We start from the raw sequence: 20,590 nt of genomic DNA, 5'->3' as shown, positions 1-20,590 counted from the left end.
GATGCTAACACAAGTCAGAAATATTTTTAATATATAGGAATGCAAAGTGCTTTGGAAGATATATGGTGCGATATGTGACAATGGCATTTGGAGAATTCTAACTAACTAGGAGCTGTATAGACTATAAGAACCCACCGATTGCAGAAGACATTAAGCTACGGAGGTTGCAATGGCTAGGACATTTACAGAGAATGGATACACGACGAGTCCCAAAGATACTGGACATGAAACGTGAGGAAAGTTGCTCTGTCGGACATCCAAGACTACAGTGGCTGGATGATCTGGAGACTGGGAGTGCAGAATTGGAGAAGGATGGAGACATCAAGAGATGGATGGAAGAGAAATGTGTTAGACAAGGCCCGGACCCTACATGGGCTGTAGCACCATAAGTAATTAATTAATTAAGATTCTGAAGGTGATCTAGATCACATACCGAGAAAGAAGAATTATCTACAATCTGTACAAAAATCAGTCTGCAGTGATCAGAATCGAAGGCTATGGATAAAGAGCAGCAATCCAAAAAAGAAGTGAGGCAAGGCTGCAGTCTGTTCCCTCTCCTTTTTAATACTTATATAGAACAGGCGGTAAAGTAAATCAAAGAGGAATCTGGAAAAGGAGTCACAATCCAAGGAGAAGAAATCAAAACTCTGAGATTTTCGGATATTGTTATTTTTTCTGAGTCTGTAGAAGATCTGGAGAAATTGCCAAATGGTATGGACAGTCTTTGAGGAGGAGTATGAGATGAAAATAAATAAATCCAAGACAAAAGTAATGGAGTCCAGTCAAATGAAGTCAGGTGATGGAGAAAATATGAGATTAGGAAATTAAGTCTTTAAGGAAGTAGATGGATACTGTTACTTGGGTACTAGGATAACTAATGACAGCAGAAATAAGGACGTCTTAATATGCAGACTAGTACAAGCAAAGAAGGCCTTTCTTACGGAAAGAAATTTGCTAACATCAAACACTGATATAGGAATTAGAAAGATGTTTTTGAATACTTATCTGGAGAGTGGCACTGTATGGAAGTGAAGCATGGACAATAACTATCTCAAAAAAATAAAGAGAATGGAAGCTTTTGAAATGTGGTGTTAAAGAAAAATGCTAAAGGCGAGATTGGTAGAACAAATCACAAACAAGGTCATACTGAATCAAATTGGTGAAAGAATGATTTGGAAAAAATTGACCAGAGGAAGAGAGAACGATAGGACCCATCTTAAAAAGCAAAGGACTTGTTCAGTTAGTTTCTGAGGGAAGTTTAAGTGGTAAAAACAGCAAGGGTAGATCAAGGTAGGAATATCACAAACAGATTAGTGTAGATGCAGGATGTAAAAGATACAGCACAGGCATGGGTGTACTTTAAGCATTTTGACTGGGGAAGTAGGGATCACTGGGGGGGCGGTTCATGGCTCCTCCCTTTTGAAAGCAATATGTGACTATAGAATTATTTCTACTATTCTATGTTAATCACTTTAATTTAATAACCAAACCTCTGTAAACTGAAGAACATTCACAGAAATTTGAAACATACATACATACATACATACATACATACATACATACATACATTATCATTATAGACTGTTATGCCTTTCAGCATTCAGTCTGCAAGCCTCTGAGAATATACTAAACGTCGCCACAATCCTCGATTTGCAACTAGTGTTGTGGCCTCATTTAGTTCTATACCTCTTATCTTTAAATCGTTAGAAACAGAGTCTAACCATCGTCGTCTTGGTCTCCCTCTACTTCTCTTACCCTCCATAACAGAGTCCATTATTCTCCTAGGTAACCTATCCTCCTCCATTCGCCTCACATGACCCACCACCGAAGCCGGTTTATGCGTACAGCTTCATCCATGGAGTTCATTCCTAAATTAGCCTTTATCTCCTCATTCCGAGTTCCCTCCTGCCATTGTTCCCACCTGTTTGTACCAGCAATCATTCTTGCTACTTTCATGTCTGTTACTTCTAACTTATGAATAAGATATCCTGAGTCCACCCAGCTTTCGCTCCCATAAAGCAAAGTTGGTCTGAAAACAGACCGATGTAAAGATAGTTTCGTCTGGGAGCTGACTTCCTTCTTACAGAATACTGCTGATCGCAACTGCGAGCTCACTGCATTAGCTTTACTACACCTTGATTCAATCTCACTTACTATATTACCATCCTGGGAAAACACACAACCTAAATACTTGAAATGATCGACCTGTTCTAGCTTTGTATCACCAATCTGACATTCAATTCTGTTGGATTTCTTACCTACTGACATCAATTTAGTCTTCGAGAGGCTAATTTTCATACCATACTCATTGCACCTATTTTCAAGTTCCAAGATGTTAGACTGCAGGCTTTCGGCACAGTCTGCCATTAAGACCAAGTCGTCAGCATAGGCCAGGCTGCTTACTACATTTCCACCTAACTGAATCCCTCCCTGCCATTTTATACCTTTCAGCATATGATCCATGTAAACTACAAACAGCAAAGGTGAAAGATTACAGCCTTGTCTAACTCCTGTAAGTACCCTGAACCAAGAACTCATTCTACCATCAATTCTCACTGAAGCCCAATTGTCAACATAAATGCCTTTGATTGATTTTAATAATCTACCTTTAATTCCATAGTCCCCCAGTATAGCGAACAAATTGGAAAAGTAGTTCTAATTCAAATGTGAATGTTAATAAAAAAAAAGATTCAATTCTAAAACATCGTAAAACTTGAAGTGTCCTATTCTTCACTTCCTAGGCCACTTTGCTGGGCTGAAGGGTCTTTCATACAGGATGATTGCCAAGATCTTAAAACAATAGACACCACCGCAACCACCTGTGAGATATTTCATAATGAGTCACACTGCACTCTTCTCAAATAAAAAGTTAAAATCGTCCATGCTTTTTAACAGAGCATTAGCTTGTCTACCGCTGGCAGAGTCAGTCCATGAAATTTCTTGAAGAGTCGACAGAGTGGCTTCAAAGTTATCTAACAAATATATGTTCCATGACAGATTGGAATACAGACATTTTAAAACACATTAAGTTTGTATCCTGTTTGGTACACCCTTCCTGCGTCCAGGGTGGGAACGTAAAAGAAATCCAGGCTAGCTCAATCTCCGGGTTCGATGTTTATATTTTTTTCATTCTTTTTTTAAATGTGGGTTCCAAAAAGGAAAATGGCATCTTAATAAACGTCTTATTTGGCAGTAATAATGATGGACGTCTCCATGTTCCAACTATAGAGGCATCACTTTAGCATCTCAAGTTGGTAAACTTTATGAAAGAATTATAGAGCGTAAAATCAGACCCCTTATTGAAGAGATCCTCTTTGAAGAACAATATGGATTCAGGAAGGGGAGATCAACAACTGATTTAATCTTTACAGTCTGTCACTTAACGGAAAAATACTATGAACACAACCAAGATTTGTGGTTAGCCTTTCTGGATATCAAGAAAGCATTTGATCCAGTGAACATAGAGAAGGTGTGGGAAACACTGAAGCACTGAAGAAAATTGGAATACAGGATGACATGATACACCGGATCAAGAATTTGTATGAAGATACTCGAAGTAGAGTCAAAACACCTGTAGGAATGACTGAAACCTTTCATATAAAATCTGGGTTAAGACAAGGTGGTGTTCTGTCTCCTCTTCTTTTCATCACTGTGATGAACAAGATTCCGAGAAAAGTTCACCAAACCATTGGAGGTAAGAAAATGAAAGTTATCTTGTTCCCAGATGATATATGCTTGTGGGGAGACTGTAAAGAAGATCTTCAAGGACAAATAAACTCCTGGACAGAAGCTGCTACAGAATATGGACTCATCTTCAGTCAAGAGAAAAGTGAGTTTATGGTCATGAAGAGATAAGGACAACCAATCAGACACATTGAAATGGAGGGGAAACAGCTACAGATGAACCATCATATCAAATATCTTGGAAGTGTTATCTCTGATACTGGTTCTATAGACGAGGAAATTTCCCACAGAATTCAGGCAGGTAGCAACTTTTACAAAATAGTTAAAGACATAATATGGAACAAGAAAATACCAACAAAATGTAAGAGAGTCATATATGAAACCTAATACGTACCAATCCTGATCAATGGTTGCGAAACATGGACCGTGAGAAATAAAGATGTTAGTAGAATCCAGGCAGCAGAAATGAAATTTGTCCGTAGCATGATCGGTAAAACACGGAGGGACAGAGTCCGTTATGAGGAAATCCGCAAGCAGGCTCAAGTTGTAAGACTGCAGGACAAAATAACAGTGCAGCGACTGAGATGGTATGGACATATGCGACACATGGGTGATAACATTACCAAAAATAATGTACGATCTAAAACTTGACAAAAGACCAAGAGGGCGACCAAGACTCAGGTACAAGGACATGGTAATAATTTCGTGTGGCTATTACTAGTCGATTGCAGCCCTTGTAAGGCAACCCTCTGATGAGGGTGGGCGGCATCTGCCATGTGTAGGTAACTGCGTGTTATTGTGGTGGAGGATAGTATTATGTGTGGTGTGTAAGTTGCAGGGATGTTGGGGACAGCACAAACACCCACCCCCCAGGCCAATGGAATTAACCAATTAAGGTTAAAATCCCTGACCTGGCTGGGAATCGAACCCAGGATCCTCTGAACCGAAGGCCAGTACGCTGACCATTCAGCCGAGTCGGACACAAGGACATGGTGAAGATTGACATTCAACAGAGAGGACATACTTTGGAAAGCATCGAAGAAGGAGAGAAGTTCAGAGACCGCAACTGGTGGAGAAGCCTCGTTCGCCGACCCATCGCTTAAGATGGAACGACGTGCGATATGTATGTATGTATGTATGTATGTATGTATGTATGTATGTATGTATGTATGTATGTATGTCTCCATCCTATGAATCGTTGTCTATACAGTACAAGAATATGATCTATTTCATGCCTTAATTCTAAATCCATCTAATATCCTAACCAAATTGATAAATAGCACTTCTAGTATACCTTAACTATAATCATTTATTCAAGTTTGAAAGTTGAGGAAAATAAAATAAAATAAAGGAAAAATGAATATCTTAAATTGAATTAATTGAATCTGCTTCAATAGCATAAACTATCAATATTGATCATTGATATGCTGGTTGTATATTGTAAAAATTATTAAGATCTGAAATGAACTTGTAAATCACTTTCATATCATCATTCAATTTACATCAAAGAAAGGACAATAAGTTCCACCTTTTCAATACTATATATTGTGTGAAAGTTTTACATTACAGTTAAAACATCACAACTTTTGTACATTCGGTACCGGTTTCGACAGATTCCCTGTCATCATCAGCCGAGAATAATTAAACAAAGACAAGTATAGATCATGATTCTTATGGTGTGATTACAATGGTGGATTAAAAATATACATTATATGATTAAAATAGTATATATATACACAAATAAAAGGTAAGTAAAATGGGAATGGTCATTATTCTATGAGGTGTACACCTTAATATTTCTAATTAAACGGTTAATTTGTTAAAAGAAATTTTGTTCTTGTAATATATAATTAGGGCCTATAGTGAAATTTGATTGTAGGCTTAATTCTGTAATATTTTAACTTTTTGACCAGTCAATTCATTGAAGTTATGTAGCCATGTTTGACACATTAAAAAGGTAAACAAACATTTAGTCGAATGGTGTTCCACATAAAATATGTACAATAAAATTCGATTGGAGCTTCAACTTGGACTTAAGAATGGAAGAATTATATTAATGTTCAATGCAAGCAGAAATAGTTGAGTTAATTTTTTTCACTATGTATTGATGTTGATAGTTAGAATGTCCATTGAACAGTTCAATATGTCGATTTGTATTCTGGAATGGTTTACATTATTTTGAGAAATAGTAATTGAGGTTCTTGCTAAGGTGGTACTTGAAGATCTTGTGTTGTAAGTTGTGATGTAAATCTTGTTTCAATACGGAACCTAAATATGAAATTCTTAACATTAAATATCATCATTCAAATCAAAAAAATATATATATATATAAAAATTTCTTCAAATAAATACAAATCCACTTGGAAAGTCAAGAATAAAGTAAAGTGTTTGAATTACATAAAATACATAATTTTATCAGCATCATAATTCATTTCCTTTCTTCCGATATCTTAGGATGAGGATTTCATTTCACGCTTGTCTTCGGATTATCGTAACACATCTCTGTGCGTCGGGGAAAAACATATGCTAATATTCACCTTAAAATCTAACATCTCTCATCACTGTATCATTTATCAAATTAATCTTCGATCCAAATTAACCATAAAACATAACTAATCAACCATATTCTCACATGAATGTCTGAACTTTAATGTATGACCTTGTGTGATTTATTTAAATATGCAAAGAATATCTTTCGCAAAGATACTAGAAACCATCTATCCTTCTGAAATTATTTATAGAAAATAATATTGCCTATCCACGTGATTTAATATATGCTATCCTCATCATTCAGAAAAATATAACTTCATGGTAGAAATACTAGGTTACAATTTATCAAATTAATGACCGACACTTCCTATAAGGATTCATTGTGATGATCTAACCCTGCCATACCATATTATAACTACCACAACATGTTGTCACTATCGTAGGATATGGATTCTCTATCAATGAGATATAATCATGGTATAATGAACATAAATGATCCTAGCTTGTGTCAAGTGACATCTTTCTCTTAAAAAAAAAATCATTTTCTTCTTTTATCATCGTAGCAATATATATTCTATCTATCCATTCTTCCTTATACTCGTATAACATCACAACATTACCTTTATTTCACATATCATATCTCTTACATTTCTTTCCAATAACCCTTGTATATACCTTATCTTGACGCTTAAAATAGTTTCATTCCCAATTATTCACTTCATTGGATCAATATCTTCATATCTATTAGCAACATGTCTTCGGTTTATTCTCATATCCATATATATATATAAAACCCTACTCTGATTTCCTTTGGCAATATCTAATCTTCATTTTTCTGTATATCAATCATCACTTCACATATAACCTTAAAGTGTTCTACCACTCTGCACTTCACATTCCACATGGTATAACCTGCCAATATTATCTGGTTTCATTGCAATGGTATCATCATATTATTGATTGATTGATTAATTGATTGATTGTTGTTTAAAGGGGCCTAACATTGAGATCATCGGCCCCTAATGGTATGAAATGAGACGAAATTAAATCACAAATTAAAAGTTCAAAATCCTCCACTGACCAGAATTCAAAGCATGAGGATGAATGAATGGATGGACGGATATGAATTTAAAACGATCAGTGGATCCAACCCACAGTGCCTCACATGTACAGAAGCTGGCACAAAACAATAGTATTACTGACCAAGGGACTGCTTCTATAGCACGATGCTGAATCGATTATGCTTATAGCAGAAACGGGTCCAAAATCCAGGTCATTGGCCCCTCATAATGGTATTGATCACTAGGAAAGTAGAACCATGCTATGTGTAATGTTGCGGTATTAATCAAAAGTAGCGGACACTCGCAGTATTCCACACATTATGGTACTACTCACAGGTAGTGTAATGCGCACATGGAAAACAGACCTATAGTGTTTCGCACATCGCGGCGCTATCTACAGGCAACGCAAACTGATAAAGGCAACGCAAACCTATGGCGTTCCTCACATAAGTGGACTAACCACAGGGACTCTTACTATCCTGTGGAATTCCTCACATAGTGGGAACTGATCATAGGTAAGGCAGAACCATGGTGTCACTAATCCCATGGTGTCGCTCATATAGGGGTACGAATCACAGGTACTGTAGGACCCACCTCCTGATTCACACACTGTTGCTACTAATCACAAAGCTACTGCATACCTAACATAGTGGTACTAAGAAGTTGTTACAATAATAAAAACCACATTATTGTAACAACTTCTTATTCTGAATTCCCTTTACGTCTTTATGAGATTTACAACTTGCAATAGTGGTACTACGCGCAAGTAAATGCGACCCATGGTGTTCCCTGAGTGATGGTACTAATTACAGGTAGTCTCGTGGTTCTAACTGAATCATCCCTTGGTTGCCCCTTTTAGTTGCCTCTTACGACAGGCAGGGGATACCATGGGTTTATTCTTCGTCTGCGTCCCCCACCCAAAGGGGGGGAAGATGTTTGGTCCGCGAGAGGTATTTTATTTCCCTAAAGTCCGCCGGCAACTCGGTTAGGAAACCCCTATCCGCCACCTGGGACGCACCACGTGGGAGTATCACCTCTCCCTCTGCTACGCCAGCGTACATGATATTATTCATAACACACTCCCGAATTAGAATTGGTCTTGTCTTTTAGGAAGTCCATCTATGTCGGCACAAATGTATAACTATTGCGTGAGTATCTAACATAATTTAATCATTTCGAAGATAACGATCTAACATCTACTTATAAACAACTAAAATGTCTACATTTGAATTTATATCACAATCGTTTACCTTAATTTGATGAATTTCTTATCTTTTTCCTTTGGCTCCGGAATTGGTTTATATCTGCATCGTCATCTGTGGCTCTGGTTTGACGTTCGCACTCCGCCGCTGGCCATTCAGATGTCATCAAAGATGTGGTCACTCTTTGCTGTCATCTCAGCTTGGCCTCATCCAGACAGCATGCCCATAGTCTTCTTAAAAATGCATGGCAGTCTCGTCTTGCGCAATATGAAGATAAAAATACATATATGAAATTAGCTGCAACATTATGCTGTATTCCAGGCCTTCTAACATAACAATTTCAATCATAATCCACTTAGATTGAATTTTTATCATTTTAATCTTGCAGATCTCCAATATATCTGCTATTGTCTCAGCTTTTTATATCGTATAAGATTGTTTAAAGACTCAATATGTTATCGTATAATAGAATCAAGGCCTTGTCTTTGCCGTGATCAACTCCTTTATATCGATTATTTTTATAATATTCCCCTTATATCCCGTAGATTATACTATTGCTATTTCATTTATGCGTTATTCTGTAAATTTAACGCTATAAATCTTTCTTCTTCCGATGATCTTCTTCTAACCTATCAATTTAAAGGTGCGTCTCTAGTGTCTTGAACATAATGCATTTGCTCTCTATGAAGGTTTGTTCATTTATCAATTTACAATAGAGCCGTCTTTAACAATTCTAAGTCTTGTTTTTGTCTTAGTCACTGCCATGTTGATTTTAACTATTTCGACTTCGCGCTACACCATGTCTCCTTGATATATTATCGAGTTTGTGTGTTCTGTTTCAATTCGTTATCGGCAATTGTGACCATCTTAACTCCACTGAATTCTATTCTCCAAACAGTGAAATGGCACATTGGAAAGCCAATGATGGATACGTCCCATACGAGCATAAACATGATTACCCATACAGATCTATTAAGTTTGAATATCATAGCTACATTCAGGTTGAGGCTTTATCTTCCATTCCTTCATGGGCATTCTTGGCTTGTATGAAGATGTCACTGCTTTTCTTATAGTTACAATGTCCTGGTATCTTCTTCCCTACTGACACAATCCTCAACAGATTATCGACAAACTGCTTATCAATCTATTCAAACATTTGTAATGTACACACTTCAAATTAAGTACTGCAATATTCCTTTGGAAGACGTTGTTTTAGGGATATCTAGTATTTGCTATAAAGTCTAGTCCTTAGAATCTTTATATGTATCTGTAAATTTACAGCAATTCTTAACATTACAATAGTGTAGACTTATATGATCTCATTAAAATGGAATACTTACTATATCTATTACAACATCCTTATGGAAGGTGGCTCTCCATTCAGCAGCAATCTTACAGACATACATTACTGCTTCTGGATCATCACTATTGACATGAAAGACAGGCGCATTTACCACGCGTGCAACATCTATATAAGAATGAAAAATTTTTCTTTTAACACAGTAAATTTTCAAATATCCAGGCAAAATACAATGTTTATGATTATAAATAATATTACAAAGAGAATGCAGCACACAAATTCATTTCTTAAACTGGAATTTTTGGCACTGTTATGTGGCTTGCTAAAGTCCTCCTCCTAACAGGGGCATAATAGCTAACTGACATTCTCAATATGTTCTACTGGGCTGAGTAGCTAATCAGCACACTGGGGCGAAACGCTGGCAACCAGGAATGAGTTGGCTGGAAAATTTATAATGTCCAATAACGGACCAACTACATTGGTATTATAAATTTACTCATTCGGGACAAATATTTCAGGTTCCCTATGGGAATCGACATCTATATCATGTTGAATGGCGATACGGACCTGCACATCTCCATGGGTTGTCCGAGGAACACTTGACGCTCGGAGATACAGGGATGAGGTACTGAGACCACTTCTTCGAATCTACAGAACTGTGGGTGGTCCACATTTCCTCTTAATGGACGATAATGCCCGACCGCACCACGCTGCTCTATTGGATGAATTTCTGGCTGGGGAAGACATTCATCGCATGGACTGACCAGCGAGGTCTGCAGATCTGAATCCTATAGAACACGTCTGGGATGCACTGGGAAGGCGAACTGCATCCCGTCAGCCTCCACCAAGGACCCTCCAAGACCTTCACATTGCCCTTTTGGAGAAATGGGATCGATTGCCACAAGAGCTCTTGGACCATCTGATAGAGAGCATGCCACGTCGCTGTGAAGCACGGGTGACCGTTAGGGGTAACCATACACCCTATTAACAGCATACTTTGTTGTGGAAGATATTGCCAAGTTTTGTTAGTTGTTATCAAAGATGTACCTTAGCTATCAGAACCTTTCTGACACCGTTTTTTTTTGGACAAGTTCCGTCTGATATTCCTATCAGGCAGTACGCCCTCATTTAGTGATTATGCTTAACTTTTGGACACTAGTGTATGTATGCATGTATGTATACTACTCAGGCAGTAAGGGCATGTGGGAATGTTACTATGACCAAAATTTGAATGTTTAATGTAATTTCTTTTTTGGCGTATGGCCACTGGAGAGGCCTGGTGCAGGTCTTTCAATTTGATGCTGTATACGCGACCTGCACGTCTGTGAGTATGGGGCCCTACCTACGATGAATTCTAATGCTTAACACAGCACACACACCCAGCAGCCCCCGAGCCATTAAGGTTAAAATCCTCGACCGGGGATCGAACCCAGGACCCACTGGTCCAAAGGCCAGCATGCTAACCATTTATCCACGGAGTTGGACGTTTAATGACTACCAGTATATTGCAATGTTTACTACATCCAGTACCTTTCAGGAGGTGGTGAAAGGAAGAAGATAATGGTTAATTCTTTTGCACTGACACAGATAGGTCTTACGTCGACGATGGAATAGGGAACTGTTAGGAGTGAGAAAGAAACAATTGTGGCCTTAAGTAAGGGTTTTTTTTTTTTTTTTTTGCTTTACGTTGCACCGACACAGATAGGTCTTATGGCGATGATGGGATAGGATAGGCCTAGGAATTGGAAGGAAGCGGCTGTGGTCTTAATTAAGGTACAGCCCCGGCATTTGCCTGGTGTGAAAATGGGAAACCACGGAAAACCATCTTTAGGGCTGCCGACAGTGGGGCTCGAAACCACTATCTCCCGATTACTGGATACTGTTATTTTACAAGTTATAAATCTCATTTTACAACCGTATTGGATTTCAGAGTAATAAATTATTATATTTAAAAAACCACCTTTCCAATACACAAAATCCTTATATTTAGGATGAAACCATTTAATTACAAATTGGACATGTTCGCTCAATCTTAGCGAGCATCATCAGCCATAGATAACATAAATCATTGGTGGGTCAGGGCCCTGATCCTGGTGTATATCACAAATGAATGTCTAATATACATTGATAAAAATATATGAATTTAACACTTTAAAAATAATCAATAAGATTATATGTGTCTATTAAAACAAAAATTGATCATTAAAATTGCTTAAAATGTAAAATGGAATGGATAACTTAAAATGTTAAAATAGTATGTAGTGATTAGATGTTCTTAAAAATCGTTGTCCATTATATCTACGCTCGATTGCATTAGACTATCTATGATGAAAACAGTTTTTCGTATCAGGGTGAGCTCTTATTATAAACTATGATGCTGTTTTTTAAGAATAATCATGATGAGCAGCAGTAAGTCAGTTACCATCAAACCTCAATAAACAACCAAGGGACCAATTCACACACGGGATACACCCGATTTAAACTTCACCTACTATAGAGCGTTCCAACTTTAAATTGCAGTACAGCAGTAATGGGATAATTCTGTCTCTTTCCTTCTCCCATGTTTTGCGGATAGCGCTGTACTACTCTAATGCAGAGGGTTTGCCAAATATCCGTAAATTAGAATGTTATCTGTTAAAATGGGTGAATATCGTGTTATGTACATAATTTTAAGGCGCATATGATGCCGTTGACAAAAAAAAAAATGTAAAAAAATAATTTAGTATGAAAATAGTAATATAATGGAAAGTTACGCCAAATGCAAAATCTTCTTTGCATAGAACTTATCATGTCATAACTCCTATTTTATATTCATGATTTTCCTAATTTTTTCACTGCTTGTAAAGAAACATTTCAGCTCGATGTAGATAGGTTTATTTTTAAATTTAAGTGATAACAAAATGCAGTATATGCGTTTATTTTCAGTCATGTTCAGGGATTTTTATGTGCAGACACGAAAAAGTCAGTCGCTGGCCAGCGTCTTTCCTATTGAATTTGCACGGGGGGGTCAAAGCGAGGCAAATGGAAGTTATTTTTAAAACAATCCTGAAGTTCTTATCTTGCTTAGTTCTTAATTTGTGACAGGAAGAATGTCTTCTTGAATTTTGGTTTCGCGTCTGACTCGGCTGGCTGGCTGGCTGAAGTACCGGTAGTGATCTCCCGAACATGCACTTTTAACATTTCCAGACAGTCGCATGCAGTGCAGTGCTCATTTTGTCAGTAGTGTGTATAATAGTGATTAAATACATATCAGTGACATATGTACAATTCTTGAGGGCAAGTGTATTTCGTTTGTGTGGTTCGGGAGTTCGTGCTCCTGCGTGGGGATCTTAGTTCGAAGAAAAAGTGCAGAAGGATCATGGCGTGGTTAAAGCGAATCAAACGGTGTTCGGATAGGAAGTTATTTTTAAATCATACCTCAAGTCCTTACCTCGTTATCTCTTTATTTATGACAGGGAGAACGTCTCGTTTGTTTACGTTTCACGGGTGACTCAGATGGCTGGCCAGTAATGATCTCCCAAACATTGAGCTTTTAAATATACTGACAGCCGTGTGCAGTGGTGTTCATTTAATCAGTATTATAAGATTGATTAAGTAAAGATCAGTAATAAATGTATAGTTCTTGAGGGCAAGTGGATTGTGTTTGTTGTGTTTGTGTAGTCTCTTGAGTTGTGAGAGTTAGTGCTTGTGCTCGTGCGGGGGGTTCTTAGTTCGAAGAAAAAGTGCAGAAGGATGTACAATGGATCGTCAAATTAAAAAGAAACGTTCCGTAGGTAAACTGAGGGGAAAGGAACGCAATATTATAATGAGTGCCCTGGATTATTTCTTAAAGACCATGAATGTGACTAGTGCAGTCAGTGAAACAGCTAAAGCTACAGGTTGTTCCGAAAGAAAAATCTCTATGCTATACGGAAGGAACACACACATGGTCCTTTGCGAACTCCCGCAAAAAAAAAAAAAGAAAAAAAAAAGAAAAAGAGAAGGACGGCAGAAAAATGCAAGGAAAATTAAATATGATGAAATTGTGCAAAGTGGAGTGTGTCGGATGGTTCACTCTCTTATTTGCTAACATACCACCGACATTGAACGTGATTTTGAGTCGGGTAAATGGAGAAGATTCTTTGCCACCATTTTCCAAAACTACGTTGTATCGCTTCTTACATGATATAGGCTTCCGCTATTTAAGACGGGGTAATAAAGCGGCTTTCATTGAAACTGATGAAATTATTAATTGGAGGCACAGATATCTCAGGGAGATAACACGTTTGAGGGCACAAAATAAAGCTATAATTTACACAGATGAATCGTGGGTAAATATTGGGCAGACAGTGACAAAAGAATGGAAGGATACGACAGTGAAAAGTGCACGGCAGGCCGCCATTGAAGGGGTGAGTTCGGGACTTAGGCCACCGAAAAGCCGAGGACCGCGATTCGCCTTAGTCCACGCGGGTAATGAACATGGTTTTGTTCCAAATGCTGAACTAACATTTTTATGCCATAAAAACACAGCGGACACCCACGAGGAAATGACTGGTGAAATTTACGAGAAGTGGTTTTCGGAACAACTGTTGCCGAACACTCCCGAAGGTGCGTGATTGTGCTGGATAATGCCGCTTATCATTCCTGTAAGTTGAAACCTTTGCCGGTGACTTCTTGGCGAAAAGATGACATCGTACAGTGGTTACGTAAAAAGCAAATATCTTTGGAGGACGGGATGCTCAAGCGAGAATTGTTGCACATCGCTTCTCAGCATAGGGCTCTGTATGATAAGCAGAGAATAGATGAAATGGCAAAAGCGGCAGGTCGGCAGGTTCAACGTCTCCCGCCTTATCACTGCGAGTTAAACCCTATTGACATGGTGTGGTCCCAGGTGTAAAACTACATCTGGTATCATACATATCATTCAAGAAAAATGATATGGAAAATTTAATAACCGCTGCATATAAGAACATTACAGTAGACAATTGGGCAAATTACGTGAACGAAGTAAAGAAAAATGAAGCAGATTTGTGGAAAACAGACGAATTACAGGACGATGTCGATGATGAACAGTTTTTAATAAGACTTTCTTCATCTTCCAGATCATCCTCAAGTTCATCTCCCGAATCTAGTTCATCCAAAGCAGGAACATCAGTCCTTGCAGTAATGATAGCAGGTGTACGTCCATTATCTGAGAGCAACGACAGTGATTAAGGTATTTTGTATTTATTTTGCCATGCTACAAATATCAATTTATGAATGAATGAACTTAAAATTACAAAATTACAAACGAAAAATGTGGAACTGTGACGCACTGTTTGAGTCACACTCGAGCGTGATCTTCACGAGTCTATTTCGCAACAGCACGCTCCATCTACGCTGTACTGCAATTTAAGGTTGGAACGCTCTATAGATCAGTAATTCTCCGTTAGGAGACCAATGTCAACACATTACTGCACAAAATAATGTCTGAAACACAACACGAGGAATCCCATAAAGGCTAATTTACGCCGACCTAGACGACGTTTTATCATCAGTGAACTTCGTTTTTCAACCATCATATGTGATTTTAGCATTTCTCATCATGATTATTCTTAAAAAAAAAACAGCATCATAGTTTATAATAAGAGCTCACCCTGATACGAAAAACTGTTTTCATAAACAGTCTAATGCAATCGAGCGTAGATATAATGGACAACTATTTTTAAGAACATCTAATCACTACATACTATTTTAACATTTTAAGTTATCCATTCCATTTTACATTTTAAGCAATTTTAATGATCAATTTTTGTTTTAATAGACACATATAATCTTATTGATTATTTTTAAAGTGTTAAATTCATATATTTTTATCAATGTATATTAGACATTCATTTGTGATATACACCAAGATCAGGGCCCTGACCCACCAATGATTTATGTTATCTATGGCTGATGATGCTCACTAAGATTGAGCGAAACATGTACAATTTGTAATTAAATGGTTTCATCCTAAATATAAGGATTTTGTGTATTGGAAAGGTGGTTTTTTTAAATATAATAATTTATTACTGGATACTGGCCGCACTTAAGCGACTGCAGCTATCGAGCTCGGTTAAGTAAGCTACAGGCCATGGTTGTTTCCTTCTCACTCCTAGTCCTTGCCTGGTGTGAACATGGAAAATCACAGCAGGCAGTTTTGTAAGAGAGAGTCCTTGAAAAGCAATAATAGATGGATATATTCTTTTTGAAGGTGAAGTACAATGAGGTAATATCATTCATCTTATAACACATGTAATGGAAAGGAAGAAACAGTAACAAGATTTCATAACTTGACAGTTACCTTTACTTAAGTTTAACCATCAGTTCTCCCAACCCAACAGAAAAAAGAAGTAGAAATTAGTGAACATTTGAGATTAGCAATAAGTTTACAGAAAATGTATGCTGTCCTGCAGAGGACTGTTATATCTTGACAGCAAAGAAGGAAAAAGACATATTAAAATTTTTTAAAAATAATATGAATCTACAAATTCTTATTCTGGTGAATATAGTACTTCCTCACCTGTGCAGTAAGGAGAAGAACGTGAAAAACGAGGATCAGTGGTGAAGCCAATCTGGTTATTCACCACAATATGGATAGTGCCATGGGTAGTATAATCTGGCAAATCTGACAAATGGAATGTTTCGTAGACAACACCTTGACCACAAAAAGCTGCATCTCCATGAAGTAGTAGAGACATCACCTGTATTAAAATATCCAGAATAAATAAAGAACTGACTGGCAAAATAGAACCATAGCAAGCAGTTTTGTAAGAGTCCTTAAGAAACAAATAATTCGATAGATTGTTATTGAAGGTGAAGTACAATGAGATAATATCCTTCATTTCATAAACATGTAATAGAAAGGAACAAACAATAATATTTGACATTTCCTTTGTTCCTTTTATTCTAAAATTTGCCAGATAAATAAGAACATTACAGGTAAAAGAAAGCTTCACACATCAGTACTTTGGTTCCCCATACTTAAAAACCTTTACAGTTTTATTTTATAAAAGTAATCTATATATATAAAATAAGAGTTTTGTCTGTACATTGCTCAGAATTTGAAAATAATGGTATTTCTGTATCGGTCATGTCCATAGTAACAAGAAAATGCACTTTTTACTTTTCTGTAATTTCTGTCTGTCTGTCTGTCTATCTGTCTGTCTGTCTGTATGTATGTACACGCATCACGAGAAAACGGTTGAAGAGAATTTAATGAAAATCGGTATGTGAAGTCGGGGGATGAGCCTCTACAATCTAGGCTATAAATCATTTTGCTCACGCTGAGTGAAATGGTAGTTTAGGGGAAGGCCTAAAATTGAATTCTCAACTATTTATGTTATTAGTGGTCTAATGAAAATCGGTATGTGAAGTCGGGGGATGAGGCTCTACAATCTAAGCTATAAATCATTTTACTTACGCTGAGTGAAATGGTAGTTTAGGGGAAGGCCTAAAATTGAATTCAACTATTTATGTTATTAGCGGTCGTATTTTCAAGAAAATGGGTATGCAAAGTTGGGGAATAAGTTGTTACAATCTAGGCTATCAATAATTGTATTCCCGCAGAGAAAAATGGTAGTTTAGGGGAAGGCCTAAAATTTAATTCTCAAATATCGTTGTTATTAGTAATCCTATGTTGATGAAAATCGGTATGCAAAGTCAGGAAATAAGTCGCTATAGTCTAGGCTGTAAATTATTTTATTCACGCTGAGTGAAATGGTAGTTTATGGGAAGGCCTAAAATGTAATTCTCAAATATTTCTTATTAGAGGTGTAATCGATGAATGCTACATAACTAAGGTTATATAGTATTAAATTTCCTATTATTCATGTCTTATACATTGTTACCGTACTGGCTATGATCACAAAGATATTCATGAATTTGGATTTTTGTTACTAAGTCCATATCAGCGCCGAGTAACGAGAAAATGGGTAAACAGTATTTAATGAAAATCGGTATGTAAAGTCGGAGAATAAGAAACTACAGTTTATGGTATAAAATATTTTACAAATCACAGAGTCGAAAGAAATCTAAATGTGAAGGCCTACAATATAGAAAGCTCATAACATTGATCAACAATAACATTACATTGACCATTGTTTGTCGTGATGTGCTTTGTGCCTTCTGTTGCCCCTCATCTCTGGTAGATAGGATTACTGCTGCGTACAGAGTACTTTTTATTTGATTTACGTTGCACCGACATAGATAGGTTTTATGGCGACGATGGGATAGGAAAGGGCTAGGAGTGCCTTAAGCCTTAATTAAGGTACAGGCCCAGCATTTGACTGGTGTGAAAGTGGAAAACCACGGAATACCATCTTCAGCGCTGCCGACAATGGGGTTCGAATCCACTATCTCTCGGATGCAAGCTCACAGCTGCGCACCGCTAACCACACGGTCAACTCGCCCAGTCGTACAGAGTGTAACAGCCTGTCTGAATATTGATGGGAAGTAGCTGGGGAGTTAGAAAACTTTTTTCTTTAGCATGCCATTTCTCTGGTTTACAAATTTTCTGATACTACTGGTACGTAACACACTGGATCATCATAGCATTCGGGCTATTCAATCCCTACTCTGAGGCACTGATTGGAATGAACAGTGTGCATATTTAGCGGAATAATGGCAGATGAGTGTTCATGGCAATCTGCGGCCTGGTCATCCCAGCTCTGGAACTTTGGACTATTAGATTGGCACCGCAATCTAACCGCAGCACTGTTCGTTAAAAGTGATAAAACGTGCGGCTTTCCATTTGATCGAGTATTTTATATGATAGCATTGCTTTTAATCGCTACATTCATACTTACGTTTTTGTAATGACCTATGGTGACTTCAGGTTAGAAAAACCACAAAGTCAGTCTTTCTGAGAATCCCGTAGCGAAGCACGGGTACATCAGCTAGTTTTAAATATAATTATATTTGGTGTATATACTTTTTTTATTTTTTATTTTACAGTTTGCTTTATGTTGCACGACACAGATAGGTCTTAAGGAAGGCAGGTTTTTCTGAGGCAAAATATTAGATCTTAAGAACTTAATCCTTACAGTCCTTGTAGTAAAGTTGAGCTGAAACGAATGGCTACTGTTCAAAAATTAATCAACAATCAAATCAATTATTCAGTGAAGTTGAAACATCTTGAGGGGGATAAAGATATCAAAACTGCCTTCTATGAAGATTCACAAAACATTCACATTTGTAGTTAATACCATAACATGGTATAAAAGCTCAAAATTAATCCACACTAATAAGAGCAAAATTACAAAGATATGATGTTAAAAAATACACTCATGTACAAAAAATGAGGCATTTTCACAAAAATGAAGATGAAAAAACTGTCTATTTACCATATTTATCTGCATAATTTTCATACTTTTTTGACCAAGTTTTGTGTTCTAAAATCAAGCTACAGAAATTATGCTGACTTTTTTCTTGAAGGGATTAAGTTACACTGAAATTTTAAAGAAAATCAATGAAATCACCAAGACAGCTATGAAAATAGCATTTTGTATCACACTGAACATTCATTTACAGATTAGACAAACATTAATAAAATAGTTTTTACGACAACATTGCATGCCAGTTGTACATATTTACAGTAGGCTGTCCATTTTCCATCACTGCAATATTACTCGTATAATGTATACAAAGGAAATATCAGAAAGCAAGTTTTCGAATTTATATGACTTAAGTTTACCACCAGGTTTACAGCTTTTTAACAGTTGCTTCAACTAGGTGAACAGGTGAAAAAATTAGCGTGGTTTGCTTTGCACTGTTGTACGCTGCTACAGAACAGCATACAAATCTGTAATCATAAAGTAGGTTATCTGGTAGTACATGCGTTAGCGTTATGAACACTGTAACAAAATGCAAGTCTCATGCAGGTAATAAAAAGAACGCTGATCGAACTTACAGCTACTCCCAACATTTCATCATTGCTCTTGGCCGATGAAAAGTCGACAAATTCAGAGGAGTGCGATTCTCTGCCATTCCATAAGTTGTCATCTTTGAGACCATCCAGTGAGTTGGATATTCATGTTTTCCTGAAGCTCTTCATAACCATTCACACAGTATTAAATTCCAGTTTCCTATTATCCACTGGCACATTAATTCTAAAGAAGGATGCCAAATCTTGCCACTTGGAGTGAATGTGTGCTTGCCCGCTGCCATCCATTCCATATGATCCTTAAAAGGCTTGTTAACTGACATATCTATAGGTTGTAGAACAGATGTCACTCCACCTGGAATTACTACCATGTCTGTTTTACTTTCGAAGAGACTTCTTGACTTCTTGCCTGAGATGTCCCCTAAAGCTGTCAACTATCAATATGAATGGTAGGCAAAGTAGAGCACCAAGGCAGCTTTTCCTGACGGTTTTTACCCTGTCTTTCATTAGATCGCTGTCCGTCCAGCCCTTAATCTTGCTTGCATACCTGTAGCCCATGTGGAAAATGACATTTTGGCATTGTCTTTCTCTTGAAGATAACATATGGTGGAAGTTTTCTTCTATCTGCAGTAATTGCAGGCAAGACTGTGCATCGTTGTTTTTCTGCGCCTGACTCATTAATACACTTGAAGCTCCTTTCTCTTGCAATGTTGAGTTTCTTGGCATTTCAAAAAATGACTGGCATTTGGTATGCACTGCCAATTTGTGACAATAAATACAAATTGAGTTCCTGCAGTCTAAGTAGCGATGAAATTCAATAACATTTTCTGTGTGAACACTAGGCAGCTTTTGACACAGAGATGTTCTTCTTGATAGTACAATATTATTTCACCTTATCCAGCTGTGTATCCAGCTATGACTTGCTTTGAAATCTGCTCAAGGTATATTTCTCCGTGCTGCAATTTCACGT

The 20,590-nt window shown here is 37.3% G+C and overlaps 1 protein-coding gene across 1 annotated transcript in view; it reads right to left on the bottom strand.

Moving 5' to 3' along the window:
* Positions 1–20,590, bottom strand: part of LOC136866433 (2-oxoglutarate dehydrogenase complex component E1) — a 250,108-nt gene that overhangs the window by 97,214 nt on the left and 132,304 nt on the right. The window contains exons 8-9 of the mRNA XM_068226528.1: positions 16,261–16,441; positions 9,778–9,905 (exon numbers count right to left, since the gene is read on the bottom strand). Of these exons, the coding sequence (XP_068082629.1) occupies positions 9,778–9,905; positions 16,261–16,441 (309 nt within the window). The remainder of the gene's footprint in view (positions 1–9,777; positions 9,906–16,260; positions 16,442–20,590) is intronic.

The sequence above is a fragment of the Anabrus simplex genome, chromosome 1, assembly GCF_040414725.1.
Source record: "Anabrus simplex isolate iqAnaSimp1 chromosome 1, ASM4041472v1, whole genome shotgun sequence".
NCBI lineage: Eukaryota > Metazoa > Arthropoda > Insecta > Orthoptera > Tettigoniidae > Anabrus > Anabrus simplex.
This window is presented reverse-complemented; position numbering and strand designations above follow the sequence as displayed.